Consider the following 19,127-nt stretch of genomic DNA (forward strand, 5'->3'; position numbering starts at 1 on the left):
TAAACCATTTTTTCCAGGAATTCATCTTAAATCTCTTTGAAAATAAATCATACCCAAAGTAGACACAATTGTAAGTATAGCGTGAAAAGATAAATAAGCCATGCACAGTGGCTGACACTTGTAATCCCAGTACTTTGGGAGGCTAAGGTGGGAGGATTGCTCAAGCCCAAAGTTCGAGGCCAGCCTGGTTAACATAATGACACCCTGTCCTTACAAAAAAAATTAGCCAGGCATGGTGGTGCATGCTTGTAGTCCCAGCTATTTGGAGGCTGAGGTAGAAAGATTGCTTGAGTCCAGGAACTTGAGGCTGCAATGTACCAAGATTGCACCACTGCACTCCAGCCTCAGTGACAGAGTAAAACACTGTCTCAAAAATAACTAACTAAATAAATAAATAAATTTAATCATGGCTTCATGGACATAACTTTTAAACCCCAATGCAGAGTATAAAATTAATAATATATTACTATTGTACTGTCCTACAATAGTGACTGTCTTAAGTATATTTCTCATATATTTCTTTTTTAAACATTTATTTTTTAATTGATCAATTGAAATTGTATATATTTATGGTATACAACACATTTTTATATATGTAAACATTGTGGAATAGCTAAATCAAGCTAATTAAAATATGCATTACTTCACATACCAGTTTTTCATGCTGAGAACACTTAACATCTATTCTCTTAGCAATTTTCAAGTGTACAGCATGTTGTTCTTAACTATAGTCATTATGTTGTGCAATAGCTCTCTTTAACCCATTCCTCCTAACTGAAATTTTGTGTCCCCTAACCAGCTTCTCTCCAATTTCAAACTCTTCCCTATAAGCACTAACTCTCCATTTAAGGAAAATGACATATAATGAAACCAATTGTATTTTATCATCAACCTTATAATGAAACTATGAAGGATATGACATTATTTGAAGGCCTGCCATATGTTGTTTTGCTTAAAGTCGCAGTTTCCAAGAACCTATTGATGACATTGTGAGGACTTACTGTACTCCATCTTTCTATGAGTTCAACTTTTTAAGATTCCACTTAAAAGTGAAATCATGCGTTGTCTTTTTGTGCCTGGCTTAAGTACCTAACATAATGTCCTCCAGGTTAATCCGTGTTTTTATAAATGACAGAATTTCCTTCATTTGTAAGGTTGAATAGTGTTCTATTTTGCATCTGTACCACATTTTCTTTATCCATTCATCAAATGATGGACTCTTAGATTGATTCCATATCCTGGTTATTGTAAATAAGGCTGCACTGAACGTGAGCATGCAGATAATCTCTTTGACACACTGATTTCATTTTCTCTGGATATATACCCAGTAGTGGGATTGCTGGATCATAATGATAGTTCTAAGTTTTAATTTTTTGAAGAACCCCCATACTGTTTTCCATAATGCCTGTACTAATTTAAATTCCCACCACCTATGTACCAAAGTCCCCTTTTTTCCACATCCTTGCCATTACATTTTGTCTTTTTGATAATAGTCATTCTAATAGGCTATCTCATCATGGTTTTAATTTGTAAAAATTAATAGTATCTTAGATTGAAAACCTAAGAGTGGAACAAACTAGATTATTTTCTATTAAAATGCCTTTTTTATTAAAGAAAACTATGTCACGATATTTTTACTTCACTGTATTAAACTTGGTAATTATATGGCACTTGATACTTTACTCCTGTGACCTTTGTAGAAATGTCAAATAAGATGCCTCTTTCCCTCAAAATAGTCACAAGGGTCCTTAATTATTTTAAAAGAAGCATCTGAAATGGATGTTTAATAATCCTTTATCATAGCAAATAAGACAAATTTTAGGCATGATAGCACCATTTAAGAGTTGTTGGCCGGGCGTGATGGCTCATGCCTGTAATCCCAGCACTTTGAGAGGCTGAGGCAGATGGAACATGAGGTCAAGAGGTTGATGGATCATAAGCTCAAGAGATTGAGAGTATCCTGGCCAACATGGTGAAACCCTGTCTTTACTAAAAATACAAAAAACCAGCTGGGCATGATGGTGCACGCCTGTAGTCCCAGCTACTCGGGAGGCTGAGGCAGGAGAATCGCTTGAACCCAGAAGGCGGAGGTTGCAGTAAGCCAAGATCACGCCACTGCACTCCAGCCTGGTGACAGAGCGAGACTCCATCTCAAAAAAATAAAATAAAAGAGTTGTTAAATGATTGAGTTTTATTTTATTTATTTATTTATTTTTAATTATACTTTAAGTTCTAGGGCACATGTGCACAATGTGCAGCTTAATTACATATGTATACATGTGCCATGTTGGTGTGCTGCACCCATTAACTCATCATTTACATTAGGTATATCTCCTAATGCTATCCCTCCCCACTCCCCCTACCCCACAACAGGCCCTGATGTGTAATGTTCCCCACCCTGTGTCCAAGTGTTCTCTTTGTTCAATTCTCACCTACGAGTGAGAACATGCAGGGTTTGGTTTTCTGTCCTTGCAATAGTTTGCTTAGAATGATGGTTTCCAGCTTCATCCATGTCCCTACAAAGGACATGAACTCATCCTTTTTTATGGCTGCATAGTATTCCGTGGTGTATATGTGCCACATTTTCTTAATCGAGTCTATCATTGATGGATATTTGGGTTGGTTCCAAGTCTTTGCTATTGTGAATAGTGCCGCAATAAACATTAAGTGTGCATGTGTCTTTATAGCAGCATGATTTATACTCCTTTGGGTATATACCCACTAATGGGATGGCTTGGTCAAATGGTATTTCTAGTTCTAGATTCTTGAGGAATCGCCACACTGTCTTCCACAATGGTTGAACTAGTTTACTACCATCAGAGAATACTATAAACACCTCTACGCAAATAAACTAGAAAATCTAGAAGAAATGAATAAATTCCTGGACACTTACACCCTCCCAAGACTAAACCAGGAAGAAGTTGAATCCCTGAATAGACCAGTAACAGGCTCTGAAATTGAGGCAATAATTAATAGCCTACCAACCAAAAAAAGTCCAGGACCAGACGGATTCACAGCCAAATTCTACCAGAGGTACAAAGAGGAGTTGGTACCATTCCTTCTGAAACTATTCCTATCAATAGAAAAAGAGGGACTCCTCCCTAACTCATTTTATGAGGCCAGCATCATCCTGATACCAAAGCCTGACAGAGACACACACAAAAAAAGAGAATTTTAGACCAATATCCCTGAGGAACATTGATGCGAAAATCCTCAATAAAATATTGGCAAACCAAATCCAACAGCACATCAAAAAGCTTATCTACCACGATCAAGTTGGCTTCATCCCTGGGATGCAAGGCTGGTTCAACATATGCAAATCAATAAACGTCATCCATCATATAAACAGAACCAAAGACAAAAACCACATGATTGTCCATGATTATCTCAATAGATGCAGAAAAGGCCTTCGACAAAATTCAACAGCCATTCATGCTAAAAAACTCTCAGTAAACTAGGTATTGATGGGACTTATCTCAAAATAATAAGAGCTATTTATGACAAACCCACAGCCAATATCATACTGAATGGGCAAAAACTGGAAGCATTCCCTTTGAATACTGGCACAAGACAAGGATGTCCTCTCTCACCACTCCTATTCAATATAGTGTTGGAAGTTCTGGCCAGGGCAGTCAGGCAAGAGAAAGAAATATAAAGGGTTTTCAATTAGGAAAAGAGGAAGTCAAATTGTCCCTGTTTGCAGATGACATGATTGTATATTTAGAAAACCCCATTGTCTCAGCACAAAAGAAGCTGATAAGCAACTTCAGCAAAGTCTCAGAATACAAAATCAATGTGCAAAAATCACAAGCATTCCTGTACGCCAATAATAGACAAACGGAGAGCCAAATAATAAGTGAACTCCCATTCACAATTGCTTCAAAGAGAATAAAATACCTAGGAATCCAACTTACAAGGGATGTGAAGGACCTCTTCAAGGAGAACTACAAAATACTGCTCAACGAAATAAAAGAGGACACGAACAAATGTAAGAACATTCCAAGTTCATGGATCGGAAGAATCAATATCATGAAAATGACCATACTACCCAAGGTAATTTATAGATTCAATGCCGTCCCCATCAAGCTACCAATGACTCTCTTCACAGAATTGGAAAAAACTATTTTAAAGTTTATATGGAACCCAAAAAGAGCCCGCATTGCCAAGACAAACCTAAGCCAAAAGAACAAAGCTGGAGGCATCACGCTACCTGACTTCAAACTATGCTACAAGGCTACAGTAATCAAAACAGCATGGTACTGGTACCAAAACAGAGTTATAGACCAATGGAATAGAACAGAGCCCTCAGAAATAATACCACACATCTACAACCATCTGATCTTTGACAAACCTGACAGAAACAAGAAATGGGGAAAGGATTCCCTATTTAACAAATGGTGCTGGGAAAACTGACTAGCCATATGTAGAAAGCTGAAACTGGATCCCTTCCTTATACCTTATACAAAAAAAGTGGTTGAGTTTTAATTAAAGTTGCACTCTGAAATGGTGAAACTTTTATGCACTAGATTTATTAGAGAATAACTTCATTTTAACTATTTAAAAAATCATTTTTAACTAATTGATTGGCTTTAAGTACTCTCACAGTGTTTTGCAACCATCACCACTGTCTCTTTCCAGAACTTTTGCATTTTCATTTGGTTCAAAATGTTTCTTAATTTCTCTTGAGATATCTTCTTTGACCCATGTGTTTTTAAGAAGTATGTTGTTTAATCTCCAGATATTTTGGGGTTTTCCAACTATCTTTCTGTTACTGATTTCTAATTTAATTCCATTGTTTGAGAGCAGACATTTTATGATTTCTATTCTTTTGAATTTCCAAAGGTGTGTTTGATGGTCCAAAATGTAGTCTATCTTGGTGACTGTTCCATGTGAGTTTGAAGTTGTGTCAGTTTTTGCTTGATGCATTTTGATGCTTTGTTAGGCACCTACATGTACGGATCGCTATGTCATCTTGTAGTATTGACTCCTTTATTATATGAGGCTCCTCTTTATCCCTGATAACTTTCTTGCTCTGAAGTCTGTTCTGTCTGAAATTAATATAGCTATTCCTGCTTTCTTTTGATTAGTATTAGCATGGTATATCTTTTTACTTTTAGTCTATATTTGTCTTTAGAGTGGCTTTCTTGTAAACAATATGTTTTTAGCTCCACTCTGACAGTATTTTTTAATTGGTATATTTATAACATTGATTTTTGAAGTGATTATTAATATAGTTGAATTAATATCTACTATATTCTTTACTGTTTTCTATTTCTGTCTACTGTATTCTGTTTTCTATTGTTGCCCTTGTTCTTTGTTCCTATTTTTGTCTTTTATACTTTTTCTGCCTTTTCTTGTTTTAATTGAGCATTTATATGATTCCATTCTCTCTCCTTTCTTAACATATCAATTATGATTCTTTTTTAACTTTTTAGTGATTGCTATAGAGTTTACACTATACATTTGTAGTTCATCTAAGTTACAAGTCTGCTTTCAAATTACACTATACTGGCTGGGTGCAGTGGCTAACATCTGTAATCCCAGCACTTTGGGAAGCAGAGGCTGGCAGATCTGTTGAACCCAGGAGTTCAAGACCAGCCCGGGCAACATGGTGAAACCTTGTTTCTACAAGAAACACAGAAGTTAGCCAGGCATGCTGGTGCATCCCCGTGGTCCCAGCGACTTGGGAGGCTGAGGTGAGAGGATCACCTGAGCTTGGGGAGGTTGAGGCTGCAATGGGCCATGATTGTGCCACTGCACTCCAGCTTGGGTGACAAAGGGAGACCCTGTCTCAAAAAAAAATTATACTGTACTGCTTATATGATATTGTACTGCTTGCAATAGCACAATATTCCTAATCCCTCCTTCCCATCCCTTGTATCATTGCTGTCATTCATTTCACTTATTTTAGGTATATGTAAGCCTATATATATAAATATGAGCATATATATTCAAATACATTGCTGTTATCATTAAACTATATTCTGTTAAACCAATTACGACTAAGAAAAAAGTTTTAATTTACCCTCAATTATTCATTCTGTCATGCTCTTCCTTTCATGATGTAGATCCAAGTTTCTGACATACATGTTTTTCTTCTCTCCGAAGAACTTATTTTAACATTTCTTGAAAGTAGGTCTGCAGGCTGCAAATTCCCTCAATTTTTGTTTGCCTGAGAAAGTCTATTTCTTTTTCACTTTTGAAGGATAGTTTCACAGGGTACAGAATTCTAGGTGTGTGGTTTTTTTTTTCTCTCAATACTTTAAATATTTCACTATACTCTCTTCTTGCTTATGTAATTTCTAAGACATCAGAAGTAATTTTTATCTTTGCTACTCTGTAGGTATGACTTTTTTTCCTTGGGCTTCTTTGAATAATTTGTTCTTTCTCCTTGATTTTCCGAGTTTAAATATGATGCACCTAGGCACAGTTTTTTGACATTTACCCTGCTTGGTGCTCACTGAGCTTCCTGGATCTGGGTTTATGACTGACGTTAAGTTGGGGAAATTCTCAGTTATTATTGCTTCAGATATTGCTTCTGTTCCTTTTTCTCTTTCTTCTTCTTTTGGTATTCCCAGTACATGTATTTACATCTTTCATGGTCGTCCCACAGTTTTTGTATATTCTTTTGAATATAAGTCTTTTTTTCTCTTTGCTTTTCTGTTTTGGAGGTTGCTATTGAGATATCTTGAAACTCAGAGATTCTTTCCTCAGCTGTGTCTTGTCTGTGAATGAGCCTATCAAAGACATTTTAAAATTTCTGTTCCAGTGTTTTTTTTTTACTCTAGCCTTTTTTCTTTAATTTTTTTCCCTGGAATTTCCATCTCTCTACATACCTTGTCCATTTGTTCTTACATGTTGTCTACTTTTTCCATGAGAGCCCCATAGCATATTAACCATAGTTGTTTTAAACTTAGCATGTTTTCAAGATTCATTCGTGTTGTAGCATACATCAGAACTTCGTTCCGTTTTAAAGCTGATTAATCATCTGTTGCAAGTATATGCCTCAATTTGTTTACCCATTCATCTGTGGCTGGAAATTGGGTTGTTTCCATCTTTTGGTTCTTGTAAACAATGTTGCAGTGAACATTGGCATACAAATATCTATTTGAATCCCTGTTTTCAATTTGGCTATATAGCTAGGAGTGGAATTGCTGTGGTCATATAGTAATTGTATGTTTAGCTTTCTGAGAAGTCAGGATGTTTTCTATAGCAACCACATCATTTTATATTTCCACCAGCAATGCCTAAGTGTTGCAGTTTTTCCACATCTTTGCTAACACTTGTTATTTTCTGTTTTAAAAAAATAATTATAGTCATAGTAGTAGGTGTGAAATGATATTTTGTTGTGGTTTTGACTTGTATTTCCCTTCTAATAATATTGAACATCTTTTCATGTGCTTATTGCCCATTTGTATATACTCTTTGGAGAAATGTCTTATTTTCTCTAGTAGTAATTTAAATCAATTTAAGTAAAATTTACTTTGTCAGTGTCAAACTAAATTAAAGCAATGCTTAAGCTCTGTATGTATGAAAAATGTGGTCATATACCTCCTGACACTCCCATTCTCCAAGAAACAATAGCAACTTTTAAGTCCAACAGAAAGGGAATTTTTATTTGATCTCATAATTCAGTGTAATTAGCCTAAACCTTCTTTTCATAGAAATTGTTTAAAACCTTATAAACATTGATTTATCTGTATACTGATGTTTCCCATTTCCCTATACTTAATGACTCTTGCCTTAATCTGTTCCTCAGAGTTCTAGTATATGAGGTTTTTCTAAGTAGCAGGCTTATATTTTAGTTTTATTTTGGTATCACTTTATTTTTGATAGGTTAAATGTTTAAACTTAATAATAGAAGCCAGTTGTCTTATACCGGTTGTCCTTGATAAAAAATCACTTTCTGTATTGGTATTTTTTCTCCTGAATTTAATAAATTCCACATTAGTGGTAATAAGTTGAGGCCTAGAACATGTGTCCTATTATAAATGAGCAATTGGATATCATTAGGTTGTCCCCCCTGTCCTTTGTACATATATCTTTAGGTGTGTTAATCCATTCAGTAGACACATTAATGAGCACTGGTTGAAGTATAATATTGGAGGAAGTAAGGCTTGTTGACCTCAGCAAGGAGTTTAATACCTCTAATTAAATTAGATAGTCGACAGTCAGTATAAAGAAATAGCCATGCCTCTGGCAAGCTAGAATTATTTATGACTCTGGTCCTTTGCTTTAAACTTGGTAGGATAAAATCATTTATATCCATTTTATAGAAACTAATTTTAGTTCTGACTTTTTATTTAAAATATGTGATTTGTAAATTATTTTCAAACATTTTATTTTCTCAGAATGAGAAGTAAATATCCGTGGACCTATTTAAATGTAGCATTTATATTTCTTGTGAAGAGAAGCTTTTTCAAGGCTCAAGACAGTAGCAGCAGAATATTTATAACATAGACTATACTTCTTGAGCAGATTAGCCAAACATTCAGTTTAGCTAAGTTTCTCTTAGAAATGTTGTACCACCATATAAAAATCCTGATATAACCCCAGTCCAAGCAATCTGTTCTATAAATTATCTCTACCTGAGGAAGATTGATGGAAAATGGTTAAAAATAATTTCCACTTAGCTGAGTGTATTCACCCCTAAAAATCAAAAGTGCTGCAAGCATTGGTGTAAAGTGTTCACAGGAGCCTCTCTCATTTCCTCTGTCTCCTTGTTCTAGCCACTTGCTGATACTCTGCTTCATAGGTAGCTGAATCATCCTTTTAGAAGTTTGATGAAGATCAAGTTGAGATAATTGTAACATACTTAGTTGAACTCTCTAGTCTATCTTTCATTTCCTGGACCCCCCAAAATAGGGGGAAAGAAGCACTTTTAAAGTCCATTTCCTCTGAATTACTATTAGTGTAATGGAAAGTGTTTCCTTTTCTGTCTTGAAGTTTAGTCACAATAGTTGTGCAAATAAATGAACCTTGTAGTGCTGCTTGGTCTGATTTTTTATTTTACGTCTGTTTTTTTTTATTTTGGACAGAAATATAAGATACTTTCCAAAGAACTATATACTAAATATAGTCTGGAAAATGAACTTGTTCAAAAAACAAATTTAAGGAATAATTTTTAAATTTTTTCATTATTTTAGTAAAAGTGAAGTTAGGATTATATTTAATAAATGCTGTGAAATTATACTCATTGTTTGAGTCCCAAATATAATAACCTTATAGAAGAAACTGCCCTGAACTCCAATTTTTGCATATATACTCCTGATGACAAGAATAGAGGATTGAGAAAACAGAAAATATCAATGGTTCAGTACAAGTTTATCTCACCACAGTAAATGTTATGTGGGTGAGATAGCAGAGGCCTCTCATTGTATAGGAAATAAAACTCTTTTTTTTTGAGACAGAGTCTCGCTCTGTCACCATGCTGGAGTGCAATGGTGCAATCTCTGCTCACTGCAACCTCTACCTCCTGGGTTCAAGTGATTCTCCTGACTCAGTCTCCCGAGTAGCTGGGACTACAGGCATGCACCACCACACCCAGCCAGTTCTGGTATTGTTAGTAGAGACAAGGTTTCACCATGTTGGCTAGGATGGTCTCGATCTCTTGACCTCATGATCCGCCCACCTCAGCCTCCCAAAGTGCTGGGATTACAGGCGTCAGCCACCGCACCCAGCCGGGAATAAAACTCTAATTCCTCACTATGGCCCTACGTAATTTGACCCCACCAGCCACCTACCTCTAGATCTCATCTCCTGTCTTTTTTCTTTTCATTTACCATAATCTGGTCTCACTGACTGTCATTCTAACCTTCCAACATGTCAAACTCATTCACATCTTAAGGGCTCTGTACACTTACTACTGTCTCGGTTTGAAATGTTTTTTATCCACATTATCAGACTTCCTCATTCTAATTGTTCTGTTCTTAAACTCATTTGACAGTTTCTTAGAAAGACCTTTTTAGACCATCCTAGCTAAATAAGCCCCCTCCTACTCAGGAACTTTATCACATTACCCTATATTATTTTCTTTATAGATTTATTACCGTGTAAGTTTATCTAGTTTATTTTTGTATATGTTTATCTGACTTCTCCCACTAGAATATCAAGGTCATGAGAATTAGATTCTTTGTCTCTTTTGCTTATTGAGCAATTTCATATTTGGTACTGGCCTGGCTGGCATTAAAATAAATAAGTTTGTTAGATTATTACAGTTGAAGATATAGTTATTGGGGTCAAAGATTTGATAGAGACCTTATCCTTAGTGACACACTTATTAAAGTGATCGTGATTACAATGTTATATTCAGAGATATGTCTTAGTTTTTTATGTTAGGTACTCAGGTGTAATGATAGGAAAAAAAATGCAACTTAAGTATCTTTTCAATAGTCACCAGTATTTATTGAATGCCCACTCTGCTTAGGCATAGTATTGGATGCTGTGCCTGTTGTTTTCAAGAAACTTCTCCCGATTGCTAAAAATGAATAATCTAAACAGCAAGTGAATGTAGGAAAATATGTATGACTGCTAGAAAGTATATTAAAACATGTTTTCTCACATGATTGAGGAGTATATCACAGAGTGTGTTTTACTAAGTGTGAGTGCCTGAAAGATGGGGGAAAGAATGGGGACTTGGGGCAGTAAGAATACTAAGTTAGTTTCTACATATATACCCCTATCTCCTGAAGTAACTGCCTAACCTAATTAACTTCTGTATGTTCTTCAGCTTTTAGTTCAAGAGCTATTATAGATCCATGCCCTTTGTTATTTGTATCTGCAGTGACATTAATTTTTAGGAGTAATTCTCATTTTTTGTATTTTTAAATTATTTATTTATTTATTTATTGTATTGTTATTTTACTCTGGCTCCTCCACTGTACACAAAGGTTCGAGAGCAGAGACCATGTCTGTTTTTACTCATTGTTGCATCTGCAAAAGCTAGCATTTGGTCAGCTCTCATTATTTGAATGAAAGGTGGATATGAAGGAGGGAGGGAGGGAAGAGAGAAAAGACTTTTAAGACCTCATGAATTAGTATGTATGGTATATGGGATGAGTAGCATGTGATCTAGGACTATGCCTAAGCAGAGTGGGCATCCAATAAATACTGCTGACTATTGAAAAGATACTTAAGTTGCATTTTTTTCCTATCATTACCTAGTACATAGCATAAAAACAGAACTATCTGCAGTTATGGCATTTATTTAAATACGTCACTTTGATAAGTGTGTCACTAAGACAAAGGTGTCTATAGATCTTTTGATTTGTGGCTATGGTAGCTGTGGTAATTCACTGAACAAACATTTGTTAAATGCCAATAGGCCTGGTACTAGGTGCTGGAGATATAGCAGTAAGCAAAAGAGACAAAGCAGTAGAGGAATAGGAAGGAAAGTACGAAAAAGGAATATAGTACTTTTTTTTAAAAAATGAAGAGCTCATTAGAGATGTAGTAAGGAAAATAGAGGGAATCAAAAAAGACTAAAAGACTATCAGGTTTTAATCCTGAGTGATTATAATTAGTTGTTAGGTACTTTTAACACAAATGGAGAAGTCAGGAGGATAAGCTGATTTAGTGAGAGACATAATACAGTTCCTTTATAAGAATTCTAGTCTCCAGCCCCAGATAAATGATATTATATGGCACTGAGGAAATCTAGAATTGACTCTGGAATTCCTGTTGGTAATCATGGAGAATGAGTACATTGCCATAAGGTGAATGTCTTAGTCCATTCAGGCTGATATAACAAAAATACCATAGACTGAATGGCTTATAAACCACAGAAATTTATTTCTCACAGTTCTGGGGGCTGAGAAATCTAAGATCAAGATGCTCACAGATTCATTGTCTGCTGAGGGACCACTCCCTCGTTCACAGATGACCATCTTCTCATTGTAACCTTATATATAATAGCAGAAGAGTCAAGTAAGCTCTCTGGGGTCTCTTTTGTAAGGACACTAATCCGTTATAAAGGAGCCCTCATAACCTAATCACCTCCCAGAGTCCCCTACCTTCCAGTACCATCGCATTGAGGGGTAAGGATTTCAGGATATGAATTTGGGGGGTGGGCAGGATGCAAACATTCAGTCTGTAGCAATGGGTAAACATCTGATTTTCACAAAAGAACACGGAACAGGCCATAGACTATAGAAATTAACCAACATTCATGAGCTTCATGTCAGTGCCTGGCAAAATAGGATTATTAAACAGATGGTTTGTGAGCACTTAGATAATGAAGTGTAGTGATCACTAGGAGCCACCATGAGTTCACCATAACAAATCACATCAAAATAACTTAATTTGTTTTAATAGGATTACTAGATTAGGGAAAACCATAGACTGCAATAAAGCATTTAACTAAGTTGCTTGTTGTGGACAAGTTGAAGAAATGTGGTCTTCATAACAGTTTGGTAAGTATATTCATGAATGATTATATAATCATATTCATAGCACATAAATTAATTATTTAACAAGAAGCAATATAGGGAGGTGGTTACAGTATAGGTTCTGGAACCAGCCTGCCTGGGTTTGAATCCTGGCTCTGCCACTTACTATTTGTGACCTTAGGTGAGTTACTTCATCGTTTTAAGCTTCAATTCCTCACCTGTAAAAATAGGGATAATAGTATTGTTGTGGAAATTTAATGAATTGTCACAAACAGTAAGGACTTAATAAATACCTTTAATAAATATAGGATGTGGATTTTTTTAACCAGGAGGAAAGCCTATAATGACTTGCTATAAGGCTCTTAACCAAGCCTGTCCCTTTTGACATTTTTGTCCAAAATGTAAATGAAGACACTGGAATTTGAACTTAAGGATAGCCCAAATCTGGCAGAGTGCCAGCACATGAATAGCAGAGTCAGGTTAACAATAGACCTTCATAGGCTTAAAGATAATCTGAACCTGGCAAGGGAAAATTATGAAATCCCTTCTTTAGTTCTAGCAGTCAGTTGTACCTGCTTAAAAGAACTTCGTAAGAAAAAGACTTAGAAGCTTGAATTGACTACAAGTTCCATTTAAGCCATCACTTTTAAAATGCAGAAAGTAATTTATTGAACAGACCAAAGGAAGAAACAGCCCCATTGTGGGTTTGCTGTATTATCCAGAGTGTGTGTTGATACTGTATTCTATTCCATACACAAGTTTAATAGAAACATTAGTAAACTGAAACTGTAACCCAAGATAATGAATATGTTTGTTAAGAGGAGCTAAGAAGAACACTTTTAACCTGGAAAAGGAAAGGTGAGATGTATATTAGACTGATCTTCAGATAACGGAAAAGATAATATATAGAATACAGATTGGATTTATTTGGTAAGACTCATTTTGGAAGAGCTAGCATCTGGAAGACAGTTTGACAGTTTTTAGCTTAGTATTAACATGTTCTAATGATTGTAGCTCTTTAAAAATGAAATGGGGGCCAGACGCGGTGGCTCACACCTGTAATCCCAGCACTTTGGGAGGCTGAGGCCAGCGGATCACCTGAGGTCAGGAGTTCAAGACCAGCCTGGCCAACATGGCAAAACTCCGTCTCTACTAAAAATAAAAAATTAGCTGGGCATAGTGGTAGGTGCCTGTAATCCCAGCTACTTGGGAAGCTGAGGCAAGAGAATCGCTTGAACCCAGGAGGCAGAGGTTGCAGTGTGCCGAGATCGCACCATTGCACTCCAGCCTGGGCAACAAGAGTGAACTCCGTCTCAAAATAAATAAAGAAGAAATGGGTTGATTTGTGAATTCATAAAATCCCCAACCTTAGAAGTATTCAAGCAGAGGCAGGGTGTCTACTTATCAGACATATGGTGTCACAGCTTCTGTATTAGGTGGGAAATTAGAACTTTAAGGTCGCTTCCAGTATTAACATTCTAGTGTATTTGAGGACTTCACTTGTACACACGTTGAATTTCATTTAGCTGCTTTGTCTTCTTCAATTTATAATAGTCATCTGTAGCCTATGTTATATACGTTGAGTTCCAAAATGACTTCAGTAGCAGTTGAAAGAAAGTTAGAAGAGTAGTTTGGTTGCCAATCATTTTAACAGACCTATCCCATGTACAGAAGTCTTCTACTCTATTTCAGAAATGAATTAGCATCTGGGTCAATAAACATATAAGTAGCAACTTCTTCGGTGGTTTTGGAGTATAGCAAAACCTACTGGTTATCCATAGGACACAATCTTTTTTTTCTTTCTTTGAGATGGAGTCTAACTGTGTCGCACAGGCTGGAGTGCAGTGGCATGATCTCAGCGCTCTGCAACTTCTACCTCCCAGTTTCAAGGAATCCTCCCTCCTCAGCCTCCTGAGTAGCTGGGATTACAGGTGTGTGCCACCACACCTGTCTAATTTTTGTATTTTTAGTAGAGACGGGGTTTCACTATGTTGGCCAGGCTGGTCTCAAAACTCTTGACCTCAGGTAATTCGCCTGCCTCGGCCTCCCGGAGGGCTCAGATTGCAAGTGTGAGCCACCACACCCTGCCCCATAGGACACAATCTTGTAAGTCCATAGAGATAGGAATACATAAAATCAATATTAAATAATATATTAAGTATGTCAAACATACATATGCCTGAAATTTCTATTAATGCTTAACCATTAAAAATTGATTCTTTCAGTAGTCTTTCAAAAATTCCCAAGTCACATAGCAATGATTAGCAATTTCTCAATTTGTATCTAATTACTATATAATAGATTTTAAAGATATAAAAACATGCCTCGTTATAACAGCCTAAAATAATTACTTTTTTAGCATTTGAATGTAAATGATAAGGGATTTCATGAAACTTTTCCCTTAAAATGTTTGAACATATTTAGAATGACTTTGTTATGTACATAGTTCTATGCCAGAAATCTTCGTTACAAGAGCTTGGCAAAAATATGTTGCTCTTTTCTATTAAACTTATTTAACAGACTTTTAATATCATACAGAAGATATTTGAACAAGCTTCAGTTATAAAAGTACGCTTGCCCTTTTTTTCTCATTTCTTTAGATAAGTGGGCACTAGAAATTATAGATGGTTTTGGCAAGAGTTCAAGGGTTAATGTAGCAGATAAATAAAAGGAATTTTCTGTAAATTGAGACCTGCATTATTTCAGTTGTCTTGTCTTTCCTTACCTAACTCATTTAATTTTAAAAAGTAAATACCTAAATTCTTCCTGACAGTGTGCTCAGCTTTTACTATCGTTTATTACTTCAATTATACTTGATATCACTTAGAACAATCTGCCATTTGGAAATCTCAGTATAGCCTGGAGCTTAGTATTAGATCTGGCTGCTATTGTAACATGTACAGCATATGACATTAATGTATCAAAATTAGATTGGATCATCCCTCCTGGTTAAATTTATTTCACATTTCTTTTGTATTCAGTTAACATAAACCTATTAGGGAAGCTGACACATGGGGATGGCTGTATAGGAAGGATATTTTTAAAGTATTTTGATTAAAAAATGAAATTATGAAGCCATGGCTTTTCTGAGTTGTGTAATCTTTTTTGCTTTTTAAAAATGTCATAAAGCCCAAGTCTCACACGTTTATATTATTCAACTTGTGTATGTATATAAGGAGTTACTCCAGGATTAAGGAGTGACAGAAGAGAGGCTTTCACTAATTGGACTTAACTCCTCTCTTTGTTTAAGTCATATTTTAAGTTCTTTTTCCTACCCTATGTTCATCCTTAAGCCAAAATAAATGACATATTTCTGAAATAGAAATTGCCCGTATGTTAGATGATAGCGTAAATATTGATGACAGTTATCCCAGGTTTACTCTTCTAAACCTTTCCACCTGCCGTGTGTCTAGTTATCTGAAACTAATGGAAATCCCATGTAAGATCTGCACTAAAAGTCAACTCAAATGCTCACAGTGGCAGAATCAATAAATGCACTAGTATAATGAAATTTTATAATAAAATGCATTATTCTATAGCATTCTCTCTGAAGAAAACTCAAGACTAAAGGGCATTAAGTTCATTTTTTTAATACCTTATCAGAAATCCAACTTCTGAATGTTTTATGTTTTTACAGTTTTAATTATCATAATGTTAACTCTCTCTGATTGCCAGAAACACCTTTGTAAGCAAGCACCACAAACATTTAAATAACATCTTGAGGGTCTAACAATTCTCAAGACATCTATTTGGAAGAATATTTGAGTTTCATAGGCAAAGAAAACCTGGAAATAAATTTGTTAAACCAAATATAATCAACTTTCTCGTACTCAGTTGGGGATTATCCAATTTATGAGTTATTTACTTCTTTTTTAAAAACAATCTTTTAAAAGATCTGTTAGTGGAGAATTGGTGCAGTTGCTGGTTAAGGAGAGTATTTGGGCTATATGTGAATCTTTTTAAATCTAAGTTATCTGTTTCCCATTGATTATTGACAATTGAAATTGTCTGATCTTCTGCAGTGTCTCCTAATGTTTTTGAATGTTTGTGTTTCATATGTAAAACTGATCAAGCGCAATTTAACAATTTTTTAATTTCGGTTTTCCCCTTTTTATGTTGTATGTGACTGTAGGACTGTACTCAAAGAGGTTTTAAAGCAGTATAAATTATTTTCTTGTTTTTCCAGTTGAGACATTTGGGAAATGATGAAGTGCACATTGTTTGGTCAGAGCATACTAGAGACTACAGGAGAGGAATTATTCCCACAGAATTTGGTGATGTCCTTATTGTAATATATCCAATGAAAAATCACATGTTCAGTATTCAGATAATGAAAAAACCAGAGGTAAGAACTCCTTATCTTCCATTTTAATAATAGATTTTGGTTCTATAGGGGTTCATTGGTTTTTTTCCATATTACAGAATAAAATTTGGAGTAGGCATCAAGTTGTGAAAGTGAGGGTAAATGTAACATAGACCCTGGTAGCTACATGGATTGCCTAAGCCTGGTTCAGAAGGAGCTAAAACAGAATAAATAGCAAGAAACTGTGTTCAAATGGGGGATTTGGCTAGGTAGTGCCAGAGTGAAAGTTCCTTTGTACCAAGCTCAAAAAGGACTTACCTTTTATTAAGAGAATAATTACAGTTTCCTGAAAAACACAACAAGAAGTAACATTTCCTTTAGAATAGGAATATATGATTCCTATATTTTTAGTTGTTACATCTTATTAAGATTACATCATTATTAGTCATGTCAATAAATGAGGCTTCTACAAATTGAAAAAAATAAGCCAAATGGTTCAGTCACCTATCCTATAGTTGGATGTCTTATATATACACCATAAAATTCAAACACACTATTGCAGAAATATTTTCTTCAAGGATAATAAAAATTTGGTAGTATTTTTGGTGTGTTCCTTCCCTTTTTTAAACTGAATTCTTCAGTTTCTAGAAAACCTGCATTTGACAATTGATTATGAATCTTCAGAATTCCTTGAATTGTATTGTTTCTCATGTATGAATTTCTTATGTATGAATTTAGGTTTCTTCAGGGTTCACCTAAACCAGAGGTCAGCAGACTGTGGCCCATAGCCTGGTTTCATACAACCCACAAGCTAAGAATGTTTCGGTTTTGGTTTTGGGGTTTTCTACATTTTTAAAGAGACGTTTTTGATTGTTGTTGTTGGTTTTGTTTTGGCTTTTGGTTTTTTTGAGATAGAGTCTTGCTCTCGCTCTGTTGCCCAGGCTGGAGTGCGGTAGCGCAATCTCAGCTCACTGCAACCTCCGCCTCCTGGGTTCAAGTAGTTCCCTGTCTCAGCCTCCAGAGTAGCTGCTACTACAGGTGCCTGCCCCCATACACAGCTAATTTTTCTATTTTTAGTAGAGACAGGTTTTCACCATCTTGGTCAGGCTGGTCTCGAACTCTCTACCTCAGGTGATCAGGCCTCCCAAAGTGCTGGGATTACAGGCGTGAGCCACCACACCCAGCCTTAAAGAGTTAAAAAAAAAAAAAAAATTGAAGAATATACAACAGAGAGAACATGTGACCACAAAATCTAAAATATTTACCATCTTATCCAGAGCTTATGTCCTTGCCTTCAGCTGCCATTTATGCCAACCTTATTCAAACAGAATTTCTAAGTTTTGAAACCGCGAGTGAGTCACCTCACAAAAATAACATTTAATTATCAAAACATAGATTTTTTTCTAGTAAACTATGTAATAAGGATTTTAGGTTCTGTAGTAAAGCTAGTGTCACACAAAAATAATGAAGAACTAACTTCTAGGCTATAGTGTTGACTTTTTGTATACAACTGAAACTAGCAAAATTTGAAAATTGGCTAAGTGTGTAAATTATTTACTCAGTTACATGAAGAATATAGTTCTTTTGAATAGACACCCTATAAACCTTTGGCATTTTTTGTTTATTGTCCTAGTATGAGTGACGCATCACAGAAAAGAATTGAATTCAAATAGTATTTTTACTGAAGGAAGAACTAAAGCAGCAGCAAAAATACTTTTGGATACAAAGTGTCTTAATTGCTCTTATTTACAATCTGTCTATAATTTGAATATAAAATTATGTTCTGATTTCTCAATCAGGTTCCCTTCTTTGGTCCCCTTTTTGATGGTGCTATTGTGAATGGAAAGGTTCTACCCATTATGGTTAGAGCAACAGCTATAAATGCAAGCCGTGCTCTGAAATCGCTGATTCCATTGTATCAAAACTTGTATCCTTTTTTTAACGTAATGGTTTCTACTCTAATGTATGTCTACTTACAAAGGAAAATATTTCTTATGTATTGTTAAAGCCTTTTATTTTCTAGGTTTTTTTAATTATTAATTTTTGTAGAAATGGAGTATCATTATGTTGCCCTGGCTTGTCTCAAACTCCTGGGCTCAAGTGATTGTCCCACCTCAGTCGGCCTCCTAAAGTGCTGGGATTACAGGTGTGAACCACTGCACCCAGCCTGATTCTCTATTTATTGATGTATAGATTGTGGAGTTCCTCCCCAATGTTAGAGCATTTATGATATTTGAATGATATATTTTCTTTCACATGCCTTTTTTTTTTTTTTTGAGATGGAGTGTCACTTTTGTCACCCAGGCTGGAGTGCAATGGTGAGATCTTGGCTTACTGCAACCTCCGACTCCGAGGTTCAAGCAATTCTTCTGCGTCAGCTTCCCAAGTAGCTGGGATTACAGGTGTCCACCACCATGCCCAGCTAGTTTTTGTATTTT

The 19,127-nt window shown here is 35.6% G+C and overlaps 1 protein-coding gene across 15 annotated transcripts in view; it reads left to right on the plus strand.

Moving 5' to 3' along the window:
• Positions 1 to 19,127, plus strand: part of RALGAPA1 (Ral GTPase activating protein catalytic alpha subunit 1) — a 276,848-nt gene that overhangs the window by 226,471 nt on the left and 31,250 nt on the right. For all 15 annotated transcript variants that reach the window (XM_021941133.2, XM_021941130.2, XM_021941131.2 and 12 more), the window contains 2 exons: positions 16,573 to 16,731; positions 18,489 to 18,616. In XM_021941133.2, the coding sequence (XP_021796825.1) occupies positions 16,573 to 16,731; positions 18,489 to 18,616 (287 nt within the window). The remainder of the gene's footprint in view (positions 1 to 16,572; positions 16,732 to 18,488; positions 18,617 to 19,127) is intronic.

Source organism: Papio anubis, chromosome 7 (genome assembly GCF_008728515.1).
Source record: "Papio anubis isolate 15944 chromosome 7, Panubis1.0, whole genome shotgun sequence".
NCBI lineage: Eukaryota > Metazoa > Chordata > Mammalia > Primates > Cercopithecidae > Papio > Papio anubis.